The sequence below is a fragment of the Chaetura pelagica genome, unplaced genomic scaffold (assembly GCF_000747805.2).
Source record: "Chaetura pelagica isolate M959 unplaced genomic scaffold, ChaPel_1.0 scaffold8, whole genome shotgun sequence".
NCBI lineage: Eukaryota > Metazoa > Chordata > Aves > Apodiformes > Apodidae > Chaetura > Chaetura pelagica.
In genome coordinates this window covers 1034154-1055268 of record NW_009954544.1, presented here as the reverse complement: position 1 = coordinate 1055268, position 21115 = coordinate 1034154, and the positions used below count along the sequence as shown (strand labels likewise).

Below are 21115 nucleotides of genomic sequence, written 5' to 3'. Positions count from 1 at the left end.
AGGTGAATGGGATCAGCTGTGACAGATTTGCCATGTGTCATTCTGAGATCTGTTTTCACTCCCACTTTCTTCCTCTAACTTGAATCCCCACTGCCTCTGGTCTTCTTCAGAAATTCCATTTCCATCTCACCTTGTGCCTAATTATGATAAGCACGTAATTATGGGCACTGTCCCTTCCCACAAGACACAAAAAGAGCAGATATCTGTTTCTTTCCATATTTGAGAACACCTTTTCCTGAATTACTCCTCATTTGACATTTTCTTTCTTCTTCTAAACTAGATGCATTGTGCCACCTTGCCGTATTTAACTGGAAGGTGTTATACCTTCTGTGATCAAGTAATGACAACCGCGCTACACATTTTATCAAGATCTGAATTTAATTACAGGATCTATCAAGTCTAAGAAGAGATGAGCCTTTATATTTCATCAGGATATCCAAGATAAAAAAGAAAGGAAAAAAGAAAATCTGTCTGCAGATTTAGAGGAGCATTATTATATAGCATTATCTGACAGAAAAACCTGATAAGCTGTCAAATTAAAAAGCTGATTTGGGAAAATTTACCTAAACCACTTTTTGAAAAGAGACTTAAGGTAGTGTCTCGTTTGGGTGTCACCTAGGCTCTTTATTTAAAGATGACAGGAGGATAGAACAATTTTATAATCTCTCAAAGGGCAGCAGTGCTTTTTTTTAAAAAAAAAAATATAAATTCACTGACTTTGGATAAGCTGTGACAGAGGTTCACCCAAAAAGAATGGGAAAATAAATTATCATTTTTGTAAGCATCAATCTTTCACAGGAACAATAAAATTATACTGAAAGTGAGACCTAGATGCATGCTGAAAAATACATTTAATCATAACCAAGAGTAGTTATAGCTGTTTAAATCAGAAGAAGATGCAAGAAATCAGTTGTGCAATCATTTGCCAAAGTTAAGACAGCATGTTCATCTAGTTAAATCCATCACTTAGCTGCTGGTTTGTAGCTCAGCAACTAAGTCTAATTTTTAATGTATTTTGATTCCTACTAAATAAATTAATTTATTGCATCTTACTATATGGTAGAGAACTTGTTGAAGTGACATGCACATATTTCCTTTTCATATTTTTAATTCTCTGTGCCATTCTTTTACAAATGGCTATAATGCATTCTTTTACTCACAGTACAATTGAACATAATTTTATGACTACAGGTAGATATCAACTTCCTATAGTAGTCATTTAAGTTTTTTTCTAGTTGAACAAAAAACAATGCTATTTTAGCCTTGCTTTGGATAAATAATTAAAACAGCATAGAAAAGTTAATTCTAGGAGACATTTTTTGATTGAGTGATCATGAGTTGACTCAAATCAATACAAAGACAACTAAATATGAGTCTCTAAATCACATTCTTGATTTCCAGAGAACCAAATTTGATAAAGTGAAGGAAACCTGATTGTGTAATCAGTATGAGGGGCTGGACTCAGCCAGGAAGGACACTTGTAAATTCTTTAAGGTAAAGTACAAAAATAATTTAAAAAAAATAATTATTTGAACTTGCACCTGCAAAGTTAGAAACATACAGGGGAGACATTATCATAGACTATATTATAGGATGTTATATGATGATTCATGGGAGCAGATTGAATTGACTAACAGGAACATATTTCTGAAAATGTAGATAGCCACAGCTCAGAAGAAAGTAACATACATATTCTTAATGAGCTTCTGGGGGTCAGAAGATTATCTCTGTCCCAGAACTTAAATATAACAGCCCCGGAGTTTTAAGATACAGCTATCCAATGGGACATGCTATGTCTTGTCTCAGAAAACAGAAAATGTAATAGCTTTACATGAGAAGGGAAAAAAGCCAAAAACATCTAGTCAGACTACTGTACATGGTGATACAGAACAAAATAAAAAGGAAAGAATTAAAGACATAGAAGGGATCAGAGAATGAGATAAAATGCAAAACTTCACCAAATCATGTTAAACTAATAGCTATATTTGATAAGTTAACTGATTTTCTAGATGAAGAAAATGAAGTATATCTAATTTATCTGTATTTCAGTAAAGCTTTTTATATGTTGCCATGTAGCAAATAATTGATTAACTGTGGAAAACATAGAGGAGTGTAAAAATTATACGGTAAAGAGATGAATAAAGACAACAAGCGATAGCACTGAATAAGGAATTTGTCCTCTCCTCCTTCCTCTGTCATGTAGATCATGCTTCTGTATGTCGACAGACTTCTGAAGACAGGGCTGCTTGTTTTAGGTCCCACTAAAAGTGCTCATCTTCCCAGTACACAAACTCCTTCTAGGAACCAGCTAGTGCATTGGAGTCTTCTCCTCCCTAATACTTCCACTTCATTAAGGTGTCTTCTTCAGCTTTTTGGTGGATCATTCAGACAGAAGATAAAGTGTCATTACTCGTCACATTCAGACTTGACAATGTGTCAACTAATGCCATATTCTTGCCTTCACTATTCCCCATTATATTTCCTATATTTGAAAACTAAAAATCCTCAAGAGGTAGTAGGTCAGTCAGAATTACCAAAGCTCTTCAAGTATTTTGGAGAGCTGATGCCATCTAGTTGAATTCCTGAAAAATCAACATATGCTTAAGTTGAGAAAATATAATAAACCAAATGCTGAATTCTACGTTAATTTAATGAGATTAATATCAAGGTGAATTCTGAAACTGCATTAGACTATGCTATGGGAGCTATTAGAGGCCACTGAAGGTATGTAAGGAAAATCAGTGGTTTTCCCACAGGAAAAGTACTAGGGTGACACTCCCAACAAAGTGCCCAAGATGAGTTCCAGGGCCAATCTTCTTTGGTATTTTCTTCATTGATCTCAATATAAAATGTCAACCTCACAATGCAATCTGCAGATGACATAAAACTAGACATATTGGCAATTCTGAAGAGGCTGCAGATATCAGTCAAGAGGAACTGAGTCCTTCTGAGTTAATAGAAGTGACACTAAAGCTTATACTACAAAGTGCAGGTCACACAAAAATATAGGACCAGTCACACCTTTTTTGTGATAATACAGGATATTATGAGAGAGAATTCATGAAGAAAGGCATTCAATGTGTATACTAGTCAGCTGCAGAATGATACTGAGCCAGCCAGTTTTGAGATATGAAAACTATGATCTTAGAATGCATCAGTGGAGATGCGTGTCAAGAAGGAGGGGCGAATCTCTTTTCAGTTGTGCCCTGTGACAATGGATGCAAACTAGAACACAGGAAATTTCACATCAACATGAGAAAAAACTTCTCTACTGTAAGGATTACAGAGCACTGGAACAGGCTCCGCAGAGAGGTTGCAGGGTCTCCTTCTCTGGAGACTTTCAAGACTCATCTGGATGTGTTTCAGATGCAAAAAAAATCAGGGGTTTAAATGCTTGTGTTTTAAAATATATTTTTGTTATTTTTTAAATACCCTTAGTTTTGTAATTTTGGGGTTTTTTTATTGCCTGTCAAAGGAAGCATATATATATATATATATATTTTATTATTTTTTTTTTAAATTCTTCATAGACTAGTCCCTGTGTTTTTTAGCAATTTTGAAATCTTCTCTAGTACAGCCAGTATATATAGTTTCTAATTATTTCTTTTTAATCAATGTTAATGAATATATAACTTCAGGCTTAAAAGTTCATACTTCCATTGAAAAATCAATGGATTTAATATGTTGATTTTCATTAGGTGGGAATCTGTGCCTCTGTTCTCCCTAAGCCAGAGTCTGATTCATGAAAGAACTCTGCCTTTACCACTAGGGCTGTGCTATTTTTTCCTGAATGTTTTTACATATGGAACTTTGTCAAAGACTTTGGGGAGGAGGAGAAGTTAACAAATTCATATTTTATGCCCTTTCATCTGCTATCAAATCAGAGAAAGTTTATCTATAATAGTTACTAGCAGATATTCCTAGATTAAGACCTCAGCATAAACAGAACACCAGGGAGACATGACTCTATGTACACATAAAAGTCCATAAAGAACATTGGTGAGTTTTGCTTTTCAAATCTGGGAGGATGACACATTACTTGATAAGCAAGGAACAACTGACTTAGCCAACATTTTCCCCTTCCTTGTCATACTAATTCCATTAACTAAATATTTTAGACCCACATCTGTAGCCTCATTTTATACTCATGGCATAATTTTATAAAGTGTTCACTTGCCCTGTATAAGTAATCTACATATTCCCAGATGGAGAGTTCCTGAGAAGTCCTCCTGTGCTTTCTAAACACTGTTATCTTCCAACAGAAGTAAAGTATCATGAGATGTCCTTGATTCATTGGAATTGATTGTTTCTCACAGCAGGAAAATGACACATAAACCAGAGATATTGAGCAGTGCCTGTTTCACAGAAGTTTGATTGCTGTGAACAAAACTTAAGTCTTTTTGACTGCATTCCCTTCCTGGGCAGAAAGGGAGTATTTATTTTGTCTTTGGGCACATTGCCCCCACCAAGCAATGAGAGACTGCTCCAAGTTTGCAAGCTTCACAGCCCATCAGAAGAGGGCATTTCTTCTCATATCCTCTATGTCTACCATTGGGATTGACTTCTCAAGGTGACAGATCTGACTGTAGAAGTGTGAAAACTTAGACCATAGCCAAGAAAATCACATGAGAGAGAACCAAGATACATTCTTTTATCCACAGAAAAAACAAAGTGAAAAAAAAGGTAAAGACAATGTATTTCTGAACAAATAAATAAATAGGAGTCTGAAAGCTTATATGATTTCAGTGTGAAAAACACCCTGAAAGCCCAGTTTCCTAACAGCAGTGATCAGGGAGATTTGAAAAATTATCCTACACAAATGCAAGGCAAGACAAATACTGAGTGACTAGCAAGTTTATTTGCTAGGTTTCTATCTCACTTTGACCTTTATAAGTTTGCATGGATGTGGTAATAACAGGCTGTCTGTCCACTTTCTTGCAATATCCAAAGTCATCTTTGTGAGAGTCTGAGATCTCTCCTGACCACCACACTTATGCCTGAGAAGCAGATCTTCGATTCTCTTCAGAAGTGGCTACAGAGGCTTGAATTTCTAAGCCAATGGCATGTAAGTTAGACAACTACCTGGACTGCCTGGGAAATACTGATCCATTCTGGAGAAACAAATGTACTGATGTAAATGTCTCCTGTCAGTTTTATGGTCAATCTGAATACACAAAACCAAAACAAATGGATAGCACATATTCTAAATAAGATACCTGGTAATAGCTGACTCAGCATTTTCTCAAAGTCAGGTGTATTCCATTAAAAGATGGCAGATGCTTTGTCTATTTTTCAGAATACAGAGACCAAGGGAAAGATTTAAATGAGATGCCCACTTTTGCTAGCCCTCGGATGTTCTGCAACAACAATCTTTACTCCACAGAGCCAGAGAAATACTCTAAGACAATGTGTTCTCTCCGATATTTAACCTTACGTGATAAAGCAAAAAAAAACAAACCCAGAACAGAATTATTCTGTATTACACCAAAGTCCTAAGAGCTTCAGCTGCTAACTGCCATATTACAGAGGTACTTTGCACTAAACATAACATCAGTCTGTGGTTTGATCTTTTGCCAACACACGTGGACTTCTGCACAGGATCTTATTTGGTATGTATGCTCAATCATGATTTACACTCCCCAATAACAGAGATAGATCTATTCCAGTGGTCTGGCAGTGTTTTAGACAATGTTTTCTGTGTGCCCAATGTGTGCGAGATGCTCATGCAGACAGCTCTAGGGCTGTCAGACACATCCCTGACAATGTCTGCTACTCCATGGGTACATGAGGACAGCTACAATTAATTTATGCTTTCTAAGGCTGACCAGAGATCCAGGGATGACTGGGAAGGCATTGTTTTAGATATTTGTCCACATCAGACTGTATCTTCCAGACTGCTGCAGGTCGCCGGAACTGCAGAGTCTAAACAGCTTTGAAACCATATACCAATATGACTAATGTCTAGCAGATGCATCTTATGTCAAGAAAATGCTCCATCAGCTTGATTTTTGATGGAAGTCCTGAACAGTAGGTTCCTGCTGGTAAAATTATCAGTTTTGCCGCATTTTTTAAAATAACCAGTGCTGTGCAAACTCCCTTTGACTGCAGAAAGTGTAGTTATTCCCAGAAAAATTATTCTGAAAAACCTTCACAATAAATGGTAATTATTGTGGCTTTAAAAAGTCATGTAGCTTGTTTCAACATACTGTATGTTTTCAACATACTGTAAAATGCACACCCTTCACTACTACAGAAAGAAAATAAGAACAGCAGAAAAAATGCTTTTCTTGTTCAAGAGATACAGCTATGAGTGCTGCTGTAAGAAAGGGTTGGCTTTATTTTCCCCATTTGATCTGATTTAAAACAGATTTTTTTTCAGGTAAGAAAGAAAAGGTTGCTTCAAATTCAATTAAATGTTTTGTTCTCAGATTACCTATGTCCCCAATAAACACTGGACAATCTCGACATGAAGGGGCAGAACATTTTATTTAGAAAATACCAAAAATATTATTTTGACATTACTACAGCAAGTTTCCTATGATTTTTATTATTTTTTTTTTTCTCTTTGGCCATAATGGTTAGTTCAGTTTGACCCAAATGAACAAGTTCTTTTGGTTTCCTACCATTAATAACTTCTTAGCAAATCGACATTTCAGTGTAGAATTATTATTTAACCGAAGTTGCAAGAGCAGCATGTTCATAGTTGCAGCCCGAGTTGGTACTATGGTGCAGTCCCACTCCACAACAGCAGCCAGCCAGTTGGGAAGGGCAATTAAAATTAAGTTGTGAAGCAGACAAGACAAGCCATAAGGAGTAGAAAGGATCTGCACGGAAAATGGGTTTAGGCTATTGATTAGGAACTCTCATGGCACAGTTAGCAGTTTTCTCATTCCTTTTTAATATGATCAGAAATTAGACTGCATCCAGATAAGCTAATGGAAAACCACTATCTGAAAAAAAGACCAATGTGAAACATTAAAGTTATTTGGGAAGGTGCAGAGGGACAATATTTAGTAAGGAGACATAACACTGAACTTAGTTAAGAAAGGTGGAATATACAAATCCAGTACAGATCTGAGCATCTCAGTAAGCTATCAGAATACTACAATATACCTTTCTCCATCATAGGGCTATCCACCAGCCACCAGAGGAAGTGGGAAAATGGGAGAAATGTTTAATAAAGGGCAGAAATTGAATTGTACATCCTCATAGCTCTAGCATTGCACTCAGACAAGTGGCAAAAGAGTAACTCTGAAGTAAAAAAAAAAAGGCTTTAATGGGAAACAGGATAAACGTATGTACCTAAATTTAAACTTATGTTTCTGAAAACCATCCAGCCATTTCAAAACACTAAAACCTTCAAATTTTTTTTAGCACTAAACCATATTTTCCCCCAGTATAGTCCAAAAAAACAACTAACCACCTTTCAAGGACAATAGTCCTCTACCACTGGCCACCCCCACCCATTTTCCTTTTACAGCTCTCCCATTTCACATCTACTCAGATATGAACTGAAGGTGCATTGGCCCAGAGAAAATATAGCACTTGAGGCCAGTAGGTTGGAGAACAATTCAAGACAGAAACATACCAAATCCTACTCATCTTCCAGGGTTAATTCTGCATGTTATGCAGCTGTAGAATAAAACACAGAGAACACCTGGGAAACTCCTAGGGAGCATTGCCATATGATACTTTTTACAAGGTGTCTACCCCTCTGAATGCTCCTAAAGTAGTATTAGAAGATATGTGTGCTGCACCAGAAAGAAAAGCCTTTGCAAGAGTGCTAAACTCTGGGCAGCTCCTGAGACCTAGAATCCCACACAGACTAGCAGCAATCAGGGCCACACTTCTTTCTCAAAGATGCTTATTTTGAGTATCAACAGGGGTGCCCACAGCAAGCTCAATCACGGAATCACTTAAGTTGGAAAAGACCTTGAAGATTATCAAGTCCAACCATTCACCGTACTCTGCCAAGTCCAGCACTGAGCCATTCTCAAGCACCACATCTAGACAACTTTTAAACACATCCAGGGATTAACCATGACTCAACCACCTTCCTGAGGAGCATGTTGCAATGTCTGACAACCCTTTCTGTGAAAAAGTTCTTCTTAATGTCTAGTCTAAACCTCCCCTGGTGCAGCTTGATGCCATTTCCTCTTGTACTATCACCAGTTACTTGTGAGATGAGACCAGTACCTACCTCTTTACAACATCCTGTCAGGTAGTTGTAGAGGGCAATGAGCCTCCTTTTCTTCAGACTAAACAGCCCATTCCCCCAACTGCTCCTCATAAGACTTGTTCTCAATGTATTTACCAGCTTTGTTGCTCTTCTTTGGACATGCTCCAGCACCTCTATGTCTTCCCTGTATTGAGGTGCCCAAAACTGGACACAGTATTCGAGGTGTGGCCTCACCGATGCTGAGTACAGAGGGATGATCACCTCCCTGGTCCTGCTTGCCACACTATTTCTAATACAGGCCAGGATGCCATTGGCCACCTATCAATCAGAACCCCATGTCCTTTTCTGCTGGACAGCTTTGCAGCCATTCTTCCACATGCCCATAGCATTGTATGGGGTTGTTGTGGCCCAAGCACGGGACCCCACACTTGGCCTTGTTGAACTTCATACAATTGACCTTGGCCCATCAATCTAGTTTGTCCAAGTCTCTCTGAGAGCCTCCCTAGTCTCAGGCAGATCAACACTCCCCCTCAACTTGGTCAGACTTACTAGGGTGCACTCTATCTCCTCATCAAGATAATTGATAAAGATGATAAAAAGAAGTGGTCCCAATACTGAGCCCTGAGTAGCACCACTTGTGACCAGCCCCCCACTGGTTTAACTCTCTTCACCACCACTCTCACCACTCTCTAGGCCAAACTGTCCAGCCAGTGTTTCACCCAGAAGAGTGTGTGCCCATCTAGCAAGTACATACTCCTAGCAAGTGATGCAACACCAACTGTTATGGGGCCTTGGGTGCCACTATCTACAGCAGATGAGGTTGTAAGAAGGCTACACAGGTAATGAAACTGGAAAATTCTGAACCTCTAACCAAAAACCTCTCTCAGAAAATCTCCACCAAATATTTTAAGACACCAGTGACAAACAAGGGATGTCTTGTAGTCAAACACTCCAGCCAGAATTGTAATTCAGAGTAAAATTTTTCCTCATAAAGAAAGGAGAATTGTTCAATTGGTATGCTTTAGGCAACCAGCTGATTTTTTTAAAATCAGCTTTTATTTAAAAAAACATCTAGCATATTTAAGATTAGCAAACATACTAATTAAGATGCTAATCTTGTCTCTATTCTGAATTTTAATGGAAAAAAACAAACCAAACAAAAAAATCCAACAAATAAAACAACAGAAGGAAAGCAAAGTCTATGCTTTGTACAGTGGTGCAGGCACAATAAGATATTATGCAGAAGGAACAATTCAGAAAACAAGCACAAAGAAAAAAAAAATCTATCACTGAAATAGAAGTTATTGAGCACTCACTCATGCAAACAGGATCAAACTGAGTCCATATTATACAACTGCAACCACACCACAAGCAAAGAGCAACTTAGCTGGTTAACCAGTACTGCCAGGTACTACTGTCAGTCCCTGAAACAGCAAGAGCTGTTTTAACTCAAACTTGGATGCAGCAGCATCTGCCATACTGTGTTGTCTGGTGTCTTTTAAGACTTCACTTTTACAAATACTACTTTTAGAACTAGAATGATAGTGGTAGCTTTGAACATGGTCCCATTCATATTTTCAGAGCAGTATTAACCTTGCTCAAATGCAGCACAATCTTCAGGACAAGTCTGTGCCTTTCTTAAAAGGTCCATCGACAGCAGCCTATGAAAAAAAAAATTGTGTTTAAAAAGAGTGTGAATGAAGAGTGTCAAATCTGATGGAGCAGCAGGGAAAAGTAAGAAAAAGGTATGGTTAGATGCTCTTGTGCTGGGAAGGGAGAAGAGATGGAAGGTTGCTCTGGTTCGGTTTGGTGGGGTTTTTGGTAGCCCCAAGAGTGGCTCTGTAAGAAGCTGAGAAGCTCTCCCTGCTCCAAAACCAGCCAAAGAGCCATTAGAGGGGCATTAGATGCACCTCAGTGGTTAACATAGAAAAGTACTGAGATAACACCAAAATGGAGCAGCACTTAAGGGGGAAGAGCTGTGCTGGAGGAGAAGAGCTGTGCTGGATGGGCAGAGCAGAGCTGCCCAAGCAGAAGTTTACCTACAACTCCTGGTGAGATGGCAGCTGTTCCCCTTTACTTACGGAGGAATGTGGTGGAATATTCCCTGAAGGCGCCAGGAGGGGTGAATTTGGCCAGTAGACTTGGATTTTGTGGCCAGTGGATTTGCTGCCAGTGGACTCTGATTACACAGCTTTGGAAGACCCCGGTGCCAGGAGAGTTCCCGAAGCAGCCCATGATTCTGTGGGAAGCCCACACTGGAGCAGCTTGCTTCTGACCAGGTGGGAAGGACTTGTGAAGGAGAGGTTCATGGAGGACTCTCTTCCATGGGAGAGACTCCATGGGGAAGCAGGGCAGGACTGTAAGGAATCCTTCTTCCTGAGGAGGAAGGAGTGGCAAGAACCACCAGCCTGTGAACTGACTCTAAACCCCATCCCCTGTCCCCCTGTGCCGCTGGGGGGAAGGAAGGAGAGAAATTGGGAATAAAGTGATTTGGGCCAGGGAAGAAGGGAGGGGTGGGGTAACATATGTAAGTACAGCACTTTGTGTTGCCTGTGTCCCGTGTGTATTTGATTAGTGTGAAATGAGATTATTATTTTTCCCCAAGTTGAGTCTGTTTTGCCTGTGACCTTAACTGGTGAAGAACCCTCCTTGTCCTTTGTTTCAATCTAGAAGGAGAGGTTCATGGAGGACTCTCTTCCATGGGAGAGACTCCATGGGGAAGCAGGGCAGGACTGTAAGGAATCCTTCTTCCTGAGGAGGAAGGAGTGGCAAGAACCACCAGCCTGTGAACTGACTCTAAACCCCATCCCCTGTTCCCCTGTGCCGCTGGGGGGAAGGAAGGAGAGAAATTGGGAATAAAGTGATTTGGGCCAGGGAAGAAGGGAGGGGTGGGGTAACATATGTAAGTACAGCACTTTGTGTTGCCTGTGTCCCGTGTGTATTTGATTAGTGTGAAATGAGATTATTATTTTTCCCCAAGTTGAGTCTGTTTTGCCTGTGACCTTAACTGGTGAAGAACCCTCCTTGTCCTTTGTTTCAATCTATGAGCTTTGTCCTCCTCATCCCAGACTGTGTATGGGGTGGGGAGTTGAATGAGCAGCCACAGGGCTGGTTCTTTGTTGCAGTGTTGGGCCCAAACCACAACAAGGGTGAAAAGGGGAAGGATGGATTTCAAAGCTATGGCATACAGTAGCCCTAAAATATTACTATGGGAAAGCCAAGGGATTCAGTAGCTCAGCTGATGAAGCAACTGAAAATGCCTTGAAATGCAGCTTGTGCATAGATTGCTATAGGCAGCTCAAGAAGCTCTATTTTTTTGTTTTTCTTTTATAAATAAAACATCCAACCTCCTTCCACTCCACTAATCCTATTCAAGGAAGTAATTCTGTTTTCTAAATTGACCTGTGTTCAGTATAAACAAATTCTTTATGCTACTATCTTCAGAATTCAACTGCAGTGTCTCATTGTTACAGCCACTTTGTATTTTCATGAAGAAATAGAACAGAGAAGAAAAAGAAAACTATTTTCATGCTCATCATTTAGGTATAAAACAAATGAAAAAAACAAAACAGCCCAAACCTATTTTTTCTTTTCTGCCACACAGGTCTTCAAGACTAACTAAGACATACTCCTTCCCAGCTTCTACCTTCTTATTTCAGTTACCATTTACCAAACAAAACACTGCAAAAGTTAGAGGACAAGGGTGACATGAGGGATACTGGAGTATCTGAAAGATCACAAGACATCTTTCATTTATTATCCCCCTTTCCCTCTAGAGTTTATCACCTCTCAGAGATGTGTCTAACTTAAAGCCATTAATGGTTTCTAACTGCCAGAACTGTCAGTCATTCATAACGCATTAGCATACCAGTGTTTTTTTTAACAACTCCTGCTATACATAATTTCATTTGCAATGCATACTTTCCTTTTTACTTTAAATTTCAAATGAATTCCACGAAATTATTTGAAGGTTTATATTTCACCCACGGATTTTTTAAAAATTATTTTAAAAAGTATCAGGTAAAGAGCTGGACTACAAGTCAAACCACCACCAACAAAAAAACCTCAACTCCAAAACCCTTAATACTAATAATTCATACAGGGAATGGCTTGCACATTCCTTATTAGTGAAACATACCCTTCCATCCCACTCCACCCACAAGATGAAGCATTTTCTACTTTTAAACAGATAAATCAGAAGTGTCGATTATGTCATAGCAAATATGCAAACCAGAATACCTTTCACTTACATCTCTGGATTTGCTGTCTTTTGTTTAATACTATATGCACATACATCAACTGTTAACAGATAACATGCATATCTGTAAGTTACCATTAATGGCCCATTAGTTCTAGGCAATAAGAAAGAGATTGCATATCTGAAAAACCTGTTACCTTTAAAAATTAATAAAATTAGGAACACCACAATCTGCACATGGCATTTCTGTAAAATTAAATACAGGCCCAATCAAGGTAATTCTGTATTCACGTGAGTGGTCCTGTTCAGTAACCAGCATCACTTACATAAGTAATACCCTGTAGCTTGCATTTTAAGTTAAGGTATCTTAATTTGGTTGGTTGGTTGTACAAATGATAACTGATACAACTTTTGCCTGCTGGAACACTTCTGCTAAATTCTTATGCTTCAGACTGCTTTACTGAGAACTTTCTTTTCTTCAGTAATTGTTTTACCCCATCACTTGGAGATCGGTTTGGGAATCACTTTACTGTGTAGCTTTTGTCAAAGCCTTTTTTTCCCCCCTAAAACAATAAGCCAATAAAATCAAATGAAAACAAGAAACTAAACCAGTATTTCATGCATTGATAACTGTATTTTTCCACTTCAAGTAATAACTTGAATTTGTGCTTTTAAACTCACTTAGGAAATGCCATCATCATAAAGTGCATATTGCTCAGGTCTCTTTAACTGCTTAATTAGCTACTAAAACACTGCAGAGGAGCTGACAATGTATTAAAAGAGAAGCAAATGAGCAAAACTTCACACATCCCCCACCCTCTTAGTCACAAGTGGTTGCATAAGCCCTTACCTGCCGGGTAACGTTCAATAACTGGCCAGTTGTCCACCTGTAATGTGGCATTGCCACCACTTCTTGTGAAACGTACTACATGATATTTTCCATCATTAATGATTGCGTTGATTTCTTCAATAGCGATGTCATCAGTTCCAACATTAAATTTAACTCCAATTTTTCCTTGGTGCTGCATATTGAAAAAAAAAAAAAGAAAAAAGAAAAAAGAAAAAAGAAAAGGAACTAATTAAGAATTGTTTTAGGAAGAAATACAGACAGTGTGTCATACAGGGAACTATTTCTAACAACATCTTCCCTTCTCAGATGTACCTTCTGAAGGCTTGCATGTGGCAGTGACAAGCCTTCTGACACCTCAGTAAGTCTGGACCATCTCTTTGATGGATAATTAATATTTCAAATGAACTATTTCATCACACTGAGTTCTATCCTTTTCCAGGTGATTCAGCCCAGCATGAGGAGAGAGGAAGGAGTCTAGGTTTTCTTTCTTTGTTCCCTTCGTTGCCTCCATGAGGATTAAATGCCAATTTTCCTTTTAGACTTTCAAAATTGAGAGCCTTGCAGTGTCAATTGCAAGAGGTAAGAGAATTTTCTAGGTATAAAGGCCCAGGCCCAGCCCTGCATCTCCTTTTTCCAAACCTCACTGATACTCAAAGTCTTCACAAATTCTAACAAAGGAGGAAATTTCTTTTTTTCTGATGCAGTCTGTTTGCATCACATTGCAATAGCTCCAAATCTTTAAGACAAGAACAGACCAATGGACAAACAAGGACTTCCCTGATCAGCACCAGAGAGGAGTGACACAGTGACAGTGTCTTGTTCCCATTTAGGACCAAGACTGATTTTTTTAACTTAAGGACTTTGTGATAGTGGGGTTTTTTTCCTCCTAAAAAATCAACTCTATTCCTGAATAAGGATATTTCTTACATTGAGGAATAAAAGATAAAAGCACTTTACAGTATGAAATTAGGAGCTTGTGCATAATAAGTGGCAATTCTAAGTGAAATTTCATGTCACTGGTACTGGTACATCCCTTTTAAAGGGTACTTTAGTTCTTTAAATACTTTCAATACTTTCCCATGCCTCGAAGGGTGTCAATAAGAGATCCACCTAATCCAGCACATGCTCACCTTCTTTCGTCTTTCGTGTGAGTTGCAGAGCAATTTCCCAGTTATCTTGGGAGAGTTACAGTAGCTCCATTTTATTTCAACTGGTTCAGCTATGATTAGGAATAGATTTCACCCATTTTCTCCCATGGATGCAGTAGCTTATTTACTTCACCTGTTTCATTCATATGCTTAACTTCTTTATACAGAAATATATACAGAGAAATATAATACTGTCCTGGTTCTAAAGCAAACTCTTCTTTTACTAATTTATGAAATGCAGATAAACACCACATAATGATAATCGCATGTGCGCTTTTTCACAGTACTTTTAAGAAATCAAAGGCTTTGAGGATTAAAAAAGCTTACTAATTTTATGGTGATTCATAATTATACTATTCATAACCTACACTTTACATACCTGCTTTCCTATCTGCTATATATGTGTATACATATATTATTTTAGATAAAAAAATGACAAGGAAAAAACCCCTGTCTTTGAGCGAATAGAACAGGTGCAGGCAAAACAAAGTGGCATAAAAGGCGAATATATATCATCAGCTTTTCCAAAATAAGAGAATGTGATGCAATGGCTACCAAGTTACTATTCATAAATGGCCAGGTATTGCCAAGTGGAAGGAATGCTTTACAGACTTGAAGGCAGACTTGTAGCCTTACCTGTTACATGTATACTTTTATAGTGAAAAAAGCAAGTTTCTCTGACTTCCCTACATTTGTACAGAAATACTACTACTGTGCCAAGCACGCAGCTGCAATATCAAAGAATATCACCTTATAGTTGATAAAATACTGTAAGTGATTTTTGCGTTCTGTATCTAACATATTTGTGTTGTTGAGAAAATTAAAAGCTCCATATTTAAAGTATACATTTCTTTTTTTCACACTTCTTCAGCACCTCTGGGCACTTATGTAACTTCCCATAAAATAAGGAAGCAAATCTGGATTACGAGTTTAAGTTTTCCGTATTATTATTTTAATATTTAAGTTTGACTTCTGAACATCACGCTAAACAGGATATGGATTAAACCCCACTGTGCACACCACTTTAGAACCACAAAATAAAATTATTGTCCCAGTTTGAGCCAGGATAAGCCAATTTTCCTTTTACTAACATTGACAACAATGCAAAGGCCTGACAATACAGGAGTTCAGACAGATGATGACACTACCAGAATGCAGTATGTCATCAGGTCATCTGAGTTGCAATAAGCACCTCTGTGTGTAGATAGTGGGGTTTTGAAGCCCTTGCATAATCATGAAGCAGCGTGACTAACTGTAGTTCTCCTTCACTGCAAGATAACCTAACTCATGCTATGTTTCATTTGTCATTGGTTAAGACTATATGCACATACAGTTATTGTGGATCAGTTGATGTACAGTAACCTACTGAGATAACCTGATCTCAACCCTTCAGCCCTGCGATGCTTAATAAAATGGGCCTGTAGCCCATTTGAAAAAGCTGCTTTTTGTTTTTCCTTCTTTTTAGAGCAACACAGTAGTGCAGAAAGGGAAGAGACTGATAAAACTGAAGTATATTAAATTCCTAATTCCACTTTGCCAGCCTCAGCTGCATAGTGCAGTAGTAGAAATTTTCTTTTACCACTTGTTCATTCATAATAACCTTAAAGTTATTCTTCCTGTCAGAAATGGCCTCAGAAAAATGCTGAATGAGAGGTTCCTTCTTAAGCACACTGATGAAGGGCACTGTAGAAATGTCTGTGCATTACCAAGTACCAGAGTAAGGAAACATTACTGTTCCATGACGTTATCCTTGACAGTGACCTGAAATAGTACAGCATTTCAGGCTTGTATTTCTAGGAGGTTATGTTTGCCCACTAGCAAAGATTATAATTTCTTCCATTTTTGAAGCCAGACTGACTTTGTCTCCACAGTACCCACAGAGGCAGAACAGCTCATTTGGTGTTACCTTACGTACCCACTACATGTTACCTTCATGCACAATATAGGCTTTGCCTACAGCTTAAACTGCTATCCAGCCACTTGCAGGAGCACAAACTCATGGGGTGAGGATAAATACATTAATGGCTTCAAAGCAGTTGGATAAAAGCATGAGGGACACAACTTTAGCTTCAATCCTGTGTTCCTAGTGTGTTCTGGAATGCTAGGAGTTTTGACTGCTCAGACCATACTGGGGGCATGGGGTGGGCATGTGTAGATACCAACATTTCAAAATATTTTGTCTTCAAAAGCACTGGTAGCTACTATTGAAATCTAGTATCTCCAGTGGAATATTTTAAGGCATTTTTTATGAATTGTGTACTCTAAATACTTCTACCTTGGCTTTAACAGGCTTCTGATGAAGCTCTGAGAAAGCTGGTAAGCTGATAAACCTGAGAACCAAGTAGCAAGAGAGAAATTTCAAATGCAAATCAAGCCAGCAGCTGATAGCAAAATTTGTGCCCTGTTGGACTCTCATTCAGTGATACTGATCTCCCAGCTCCAAATGCAGTAAAACATATTGTGGTACAAAAAAAAAATAAAAAATAAATGAATAAAAAGATATATATATATATATATAAATAAAAAAAAATATATAAATATAAATATATATTTATATCTCCAGAATTAGGATACTTCCTACAGCATCAGCAAGTTTTTATTGCTCTCAGTAGTAATAATTCTGGAATCAGTCAAACATGAGCATGTGCAAACTTGGCATAACAGTAGTTTTAGAAGAGACCACAGACAACCTAAGCTCATAATACTTGTGACCTTTAACCACTTGCGAGGAAAACTAATAATACTGTGACTCCCATAGGTGAACAAACAGAGGAAAAAAAAATAAAGTGTGCCAACTTGCATCTTATAGTGTCAGTTGCTAAGGAACAACTTTCTGGCAAAAGGGAACACAAAATCTTAGAATTAACTGATGGCTTACTTTGATTTTATTGAAGAACAATTATCTTCAGTTTTAATAAAAAGAATGAGATAATTTCCACTCAGATGTAAGCAGAGACCAATATTCTATAGTATATAAATGTATGCAAAATAATTAAAATAAATTCTGTTTTTTTGAATCCTGTAAGAAAATTTGCATGTAGAAACAATATCATTTGGCTCAGGAAGTGAGGTGAGTGATATGTAAAGGGCAGGAGATACATTTAAACTACAAGATTAACTGAGTAACTACGTATATTTCAATAAAATAATCAATCAATATTATCCTATTGCCATGTAGGATCTTCCACAGGAAATGTTTCCTGGGAAAGACACGGAAAACATAAAAAGTCTGGGATGAGTTCTTTGAATGAATGCACCTTTTGTATTCCAAAGAAATAATAACTTCCCAGATATCAGTTTTTAAATTCATTCTTTCAGGTATCATGCCATTAACCCAACATCATACATTATTCTTAATATTATTTGTTACTGCTTTTCTCTATAAAAAGTTGTAAAAGAAACTAATTTTTACCAACACTAATAAAATCGTTTTACTTTTAGTCAACTGCAGGACAACACACCATAAGAACAGGTATTCTCCTGTCAAGTTTTGTGTCCCTTCATGAATTCAGAAAGGTAACCATTTTCAGGGATGGATTATAGCTTTCAGTATTTTGACATACTGTAAAAAAATGTAGGAAGGGTTTGAAAACTCTATCAGAGGACTAGCAGACAAAGCTATCAGTCATAGGTAGGCACTTCGAGCAAGGAAGCAAAGATTTTTGCTTGTTTCTGATAGGGTGCATCCACCAGGTATTCATTGTTTGATAGACTGGCATCTGACAAGTGGGAAACTGTTTTGTTTCTCCTTCTTTTCCTAAAAGCTGAAAATCTGTAGCTACTGTGGAGCAGGAAAAGGAAGGGGAAAACAAACTAACGAAAAAACCCTGGGAAAACCCACAACAAACCGAACTTCTCCCTTTCCTGGTTGCCTAGTGAGGAGACTGAGCTATTCCCAGTGTTCCTTCTTGTCAGTTCTCACCATTCCATTTCTTTGCAACTTTCCCAATATTTGCTTAAATCCACAGAGCTGGAGACCATAGGTTATGAGAAAATCCCTCCTTCCATTTTAAACCAAGCTCCTTTGTTCCGTAATTGTACAGAAAAGCCTAAAATCCAAAGCCTTGCAGGCTACTGCATTGGCAGGCTACTAGAAATAACTGAAAATCATGTTAAATCCCATTATTTTAAACTAAATGCTCGATTTTTTTCAGCTGGAGGTATAATCTGCCAGTGACACTGATTTCCTTACCATCATATCAAATCTAAGCAAAATGCATCAAAGTGGGCTTCCTCTCAATCCAGTCTCCCAGCAATTTTGATTGCTTCTCCTTCCTCAATGGGCTTGTTTCCAGAAGTTTTGTTCTGCTTTATTTGATTCTCAGCCTCCTGGTCTCTAGCACAGTGAGACTGGCAGGATAAACTGACAATACTTACTTCCAAAATGGTCTGTGAGACTTTATCTACAGCTGACTAGTCTTTTTGAGCCTCCAGTACATCACATGCTTGCATTCAGGAAGTTTTTTCAGGACTTGAATGATATCACTACTTGGCTTGAGTGGTTGCTAGAATTCAAACCCTTGTTACCTGCAAGAGTTGCAGTCAGGTGTGTGGTACCTGTTTGCACACACCAATTTGCAATGTGAAAGTGGCAACAAAATCCTGCCCAACACTATGCTAAGCTACTATTCACACTGTTCAGGGAGAAAAAAAATAATGTCTGTAGAGCCACAAATGTTACCAAGATTCCCTGCAGAATTGGTGCATGCTGACCTAAGTGCAAACCGCAGGAAACCTTTCTCATCTACACCAAGATCCTTCCAAAGACAGTACAAGGCACTTGCAAAACAGTTCTGTAATAATAAATATACAGAAACAAACTTTTTTCTCCTTCCCTGCTTTTGCCATCCTCAATCAGTTGCTTTGTTAAAGAGAGAGAATCTGCAGCACATTTTGCTCTCATGCTTTACTCAGAAGCTCTGAAAGATTATTTTGAAACCTTTAAACTACCCCAGTTTCATGCCATTAAGTTATCTAGAGTTTCTAAATCCATACAGAATAGTAACAATTCATTGTCCATCAGATGCCCCCGGTGGACATATAAGAAATGCGCTGCCACTATAACAATATTATGTATGCAAATGCACACAGATGCCACCAAAGCTATGGCACTATTAAATGCTGTTCTGTAAAAACTAAGCAGCTTCTAGCCTCAAACCAATGACCCTTAAAAAAGGTAAGCAAAATATGGCCCTAGCATCACGCTAATTTACAACTGAGGAGTACCTGAATAAAAAGCTACCTAAGTGGCTCACTAAGTGGAAGAAGGGAAAAATGACTTAAAAGAGAGGGGTTTTAATGCCACAAAATTCCATATATTCATTCACAGAACAAAAAGCCTGAGAAGAAGGTATCATAGAAGAGTTCAGTGCCCCAGCATTTCAAGGTAACTCTTTACTACTATGAAATAATTACTTGTATCACTTTAAGCTTTAAAATAATGGTCCTCACAGGCTGCTTTAAGTGTTGTAATAGCAATTCAATTTATACTTAAAGCTCTGCCAGTAGAAAATGTAGAAATATTTATAAACCCACAATTGTAACACTTCATCTCTCAGACTACAGTTTTCCTGTTTAGCTTTAAACATTCTAATTCTCACTGCTATATATCCTAGCTATATTATTTCAAGTTATTCTGGTGATGAATTACTGAGATAGTACCATTACCCTAACCCCAAAACACAATAGCTATGAAAGACATATGGTGTAGAGCCTGCAGGAGCAGCATACTGCATCTTATTATCCACTCAGCACCATTACTGCAGTACACAAAATTAATTTTTTTTCTGAGAAAACATGCAGTAAAGAACTATTTAAGTAGTCAGCCCTTAAAATGGTGCTTTCTATCAAAAAAGGCATGTAGCACAGAAATGGCTTGATCTTGCTTGGACCTCACCAAGGATTCCCAGTTGTGGTGAGATGGTATGGATGGGTTGAAGAGACCACAGATGCTGTTATACCAAACAGAGCCTAATTTGAAGGGAACAAAATAATTCATTTATTTTTTTAACTACTGGCTAAGGTAATTCACATACCTTGACTTTGTTCTTGCATGGTTATTTTCCACATAGGCAGACACCTGACTAAGGAATGGCATACTCATTGGAAGCTCCACCTACTTAAAAATGAAAAACACTGTTCCTCCCCATATATACATTAACACGATTTCAGAGGAGCAAACTAAGATTTGAAAATTAGGCTGGCTTTCCAATTTTTGTAGTGTTTTTATACAGAAATGATTAAAATAGTGTTCCTGGGACTGGATACAGTCATCCAAAGATATTCCTTGACACAAAATAAACAAAACAAAACAAATGAGTAACACCTTGATATCAGTATAATCTAATCCACAATGGAAATTGAGCTGATTTAAGTGTATTGAGTTCTGTGCTTAGAAAGGCTTCACAGAACTCTTCTGATAACTTGCTTGTCTGAAACAAATCCAAAATCAGTCAGAGGGAGGTATAACTGAAACCAGAAGTGAAGAATCAGCAAATTCTGAAGCAGGCTTTCATGCTAAATGATTAATAGCCATACGATCAACACACATCCACATGAAAACAAATGTAATGAATTTTTGAGAATCTCAGCCAAAAGGCTTCACATATTAAAAACATGTAGGGAACTATTAAAACCCAAGAATGGTTTTGACACCCAACTGCTACTGAGTGCCGGGTCCTGCACTTGGACCACAACAACCCCATGCAACACTACAGGCTTGGGGAGGTGTGGCTGGAAAG

The 21115-nt window shown here is 38.0% G+C and overlaps 1 protein-coding gene across 2 annotated transcripts in view; it reads right to left on the bottom strand.

Moving 5' to 3' along the window:
- Positions 1-21115, bottom strand: part of NRXN1 (neurexin 1) — a 535539-nt gene that overhangs the window by 143850 nt on the left and 370574 nt on the right. For both annotated transcript variants that reach the window (XM_010004972.1, XM_010004973.1), the window contains one exon: positions 13228-13399. In XM_010004972.1, coding sequence (XP_010003274.1) covers positions 13228-13399 — 172 coding nt within the window. The remainder of the gene's footprint in view (positions 1-13227; positions 13400-21115) is intronic.